Raw genomic sequence first — 1,553 nt, 5'->3', positions numbered from 1 at the left:
ATCTTCATACTATCCCGAGATCTGAGTGGGACATAACTTTTGAAGTATGTGCAATGTTCAATCATAAGTGTGACAAAAACTGACAAGCAGGAAGCTTATGTACTCGGTGAGAGTAGCATGTTTGTCTCCAAGAGACATTTCATTTTGAAGACATGTGGTACCACTCTCTTGCTGAAAGCACTGGTTCCCCTGTTGAAGCTTGCTAGGGATTACAGTGGGTTTGACTCAATTCAAAGCTTCTTTTATTCTCGTAAGAATTTCATGAAGCCTTCTCACCAAAGGTACCCACACCGGAATTTCCAGGAAGAAATAGAATTTCTAAATGTAATTTTCCCAAATGGAGCAGCATATTGTATGGGACGTATGAATTCTGACTGTTGGTACTTACATACTCTGGATTTCCCAAAGAGTCGAGTAATCAGTCAGCCAGATCAAACCCTGGAAATTCTGATGAGTGAGCTTGACCCAGCTCACCAGTTCTACATGAAAGATGGTGTTACTGCAAAGGATGTCACTCGTGAGAGTGGAATTTGTGACCTGATACCAGGTTCTGTCATTGATGCCACATTGTTCAATCCTTGTGGGTATTCAATGAATGGAATGAAATTGGATGGAACTTATTGGACTATTCGCATCACTTCAGAACCAGAATTTTCTTATGTTAGCTTTGAAACAAACTTAAGTCAGGCCTCTTATGATGACCTGATCAGGAAAGTTGTGGAAGTCTTCAAGCCAGGAAAATTTGTGACCATCTTGTTTGTTAATCAGAGTTCTAAGTGTTGCACAGTGCTTTCTTCGCCCCAGAAGATTGAAGGCTTTTAACATCTTGATTGTCAGAGTGCTATGTTCAATGATTACAATTTTGTTTTTACCAGTTTTGCTAAGAAGCAGCAACAAAAGCAGAGTTAAGAAAAATGAAGAAAAAACGCAAAAAGAGAACACATGTAGAAGGTGGTGGCTGCTTTCTAGATGTTAATACTGGGGGCCATGCTTTCCATAACCACCACCTTGTAGTTGCAGAAAGCCCTAGATGTAATGATAGTGTAATCATTTTGAATTGTATGCATTATTATATCAAAGAGTTAGATATCTTCTTGCATGAATGCTCTCTTCTGTGTTTAGGTATTCTATGCCACTCTTGCTGTGAAATTGAAGTGCATGTAGAAAAAACCGTTTACTATATGAAACTTTACAACACTTATGAAAACAATTCAATTTGGTTTATGCACAGTGTAATATTTCGCCCGGTATCCTCCAAAATTCCCCATAGACAAGGCTTTTGTCCTCATTAGGTGTTGGCCTCAGCCTAACCATCTGGGACTGTTCTTTTAAATTGTGCCAGAATTTTACATCCAGTTACCTCCACTTCCTAGAACTTATTCTTTACTAATGTTACTGGGACAATTTCTATTCCATACAGGTGTTTTTTTGCAATAGCAGTTATTAAAGTTTTTCTTCCACAAGTTGGGTCCTCTTAAAAAAAAAAGCACAGTAAGTATACTTTTTATACTCTTTTATTTGATCAAAATAATTGTGAAGTGTGCACCACAAGT

At 38.0% G+C, this 1,553-nt stretch overlaps 1 protein-coding gene across 1 annotated transcript in view; it reads left to right on the top strand.

Annotated features, from left to right (window-relative positions):
- LOC100958977 (S-adenosylmethionine decarboxylase proenzyme-like) overlaps positions 1-822 on the top strand; it is a 1,584-nt gene extending 762 nt beyond the window's left edge. The window contains exon 2 of the mRNA XM_012812615.2: positions 376-822. Within this exon, the coding sequence (XP_012668069.1) occupies positions 376-822 (447 nt within the window). The remainder of the gene's footprint in view (positions 1-375) is intronic.
- Positions 823-1,553: the final 731 nt, after the last annotated feature.

This window comes from Otolemur garnettii, unplaced genomic scaffold, assembly GCF_000181295.1.
Source record: "Otolemur garnettii isolate 467f Iridium unplaced genomic scaffold, OtoGar3 scaffold00212, whole genome shotgun sequence".
Taxonomy (NCBI): domain Eukaryota; kingdom Metazoa; phylum Chordata; class Mammalia; order Primates; family Galagidae; genus Otolemur; species Otolemur garnettii.
This window is presented reverse-complemented; position numbering and strand designations above follow the sequence as displayed.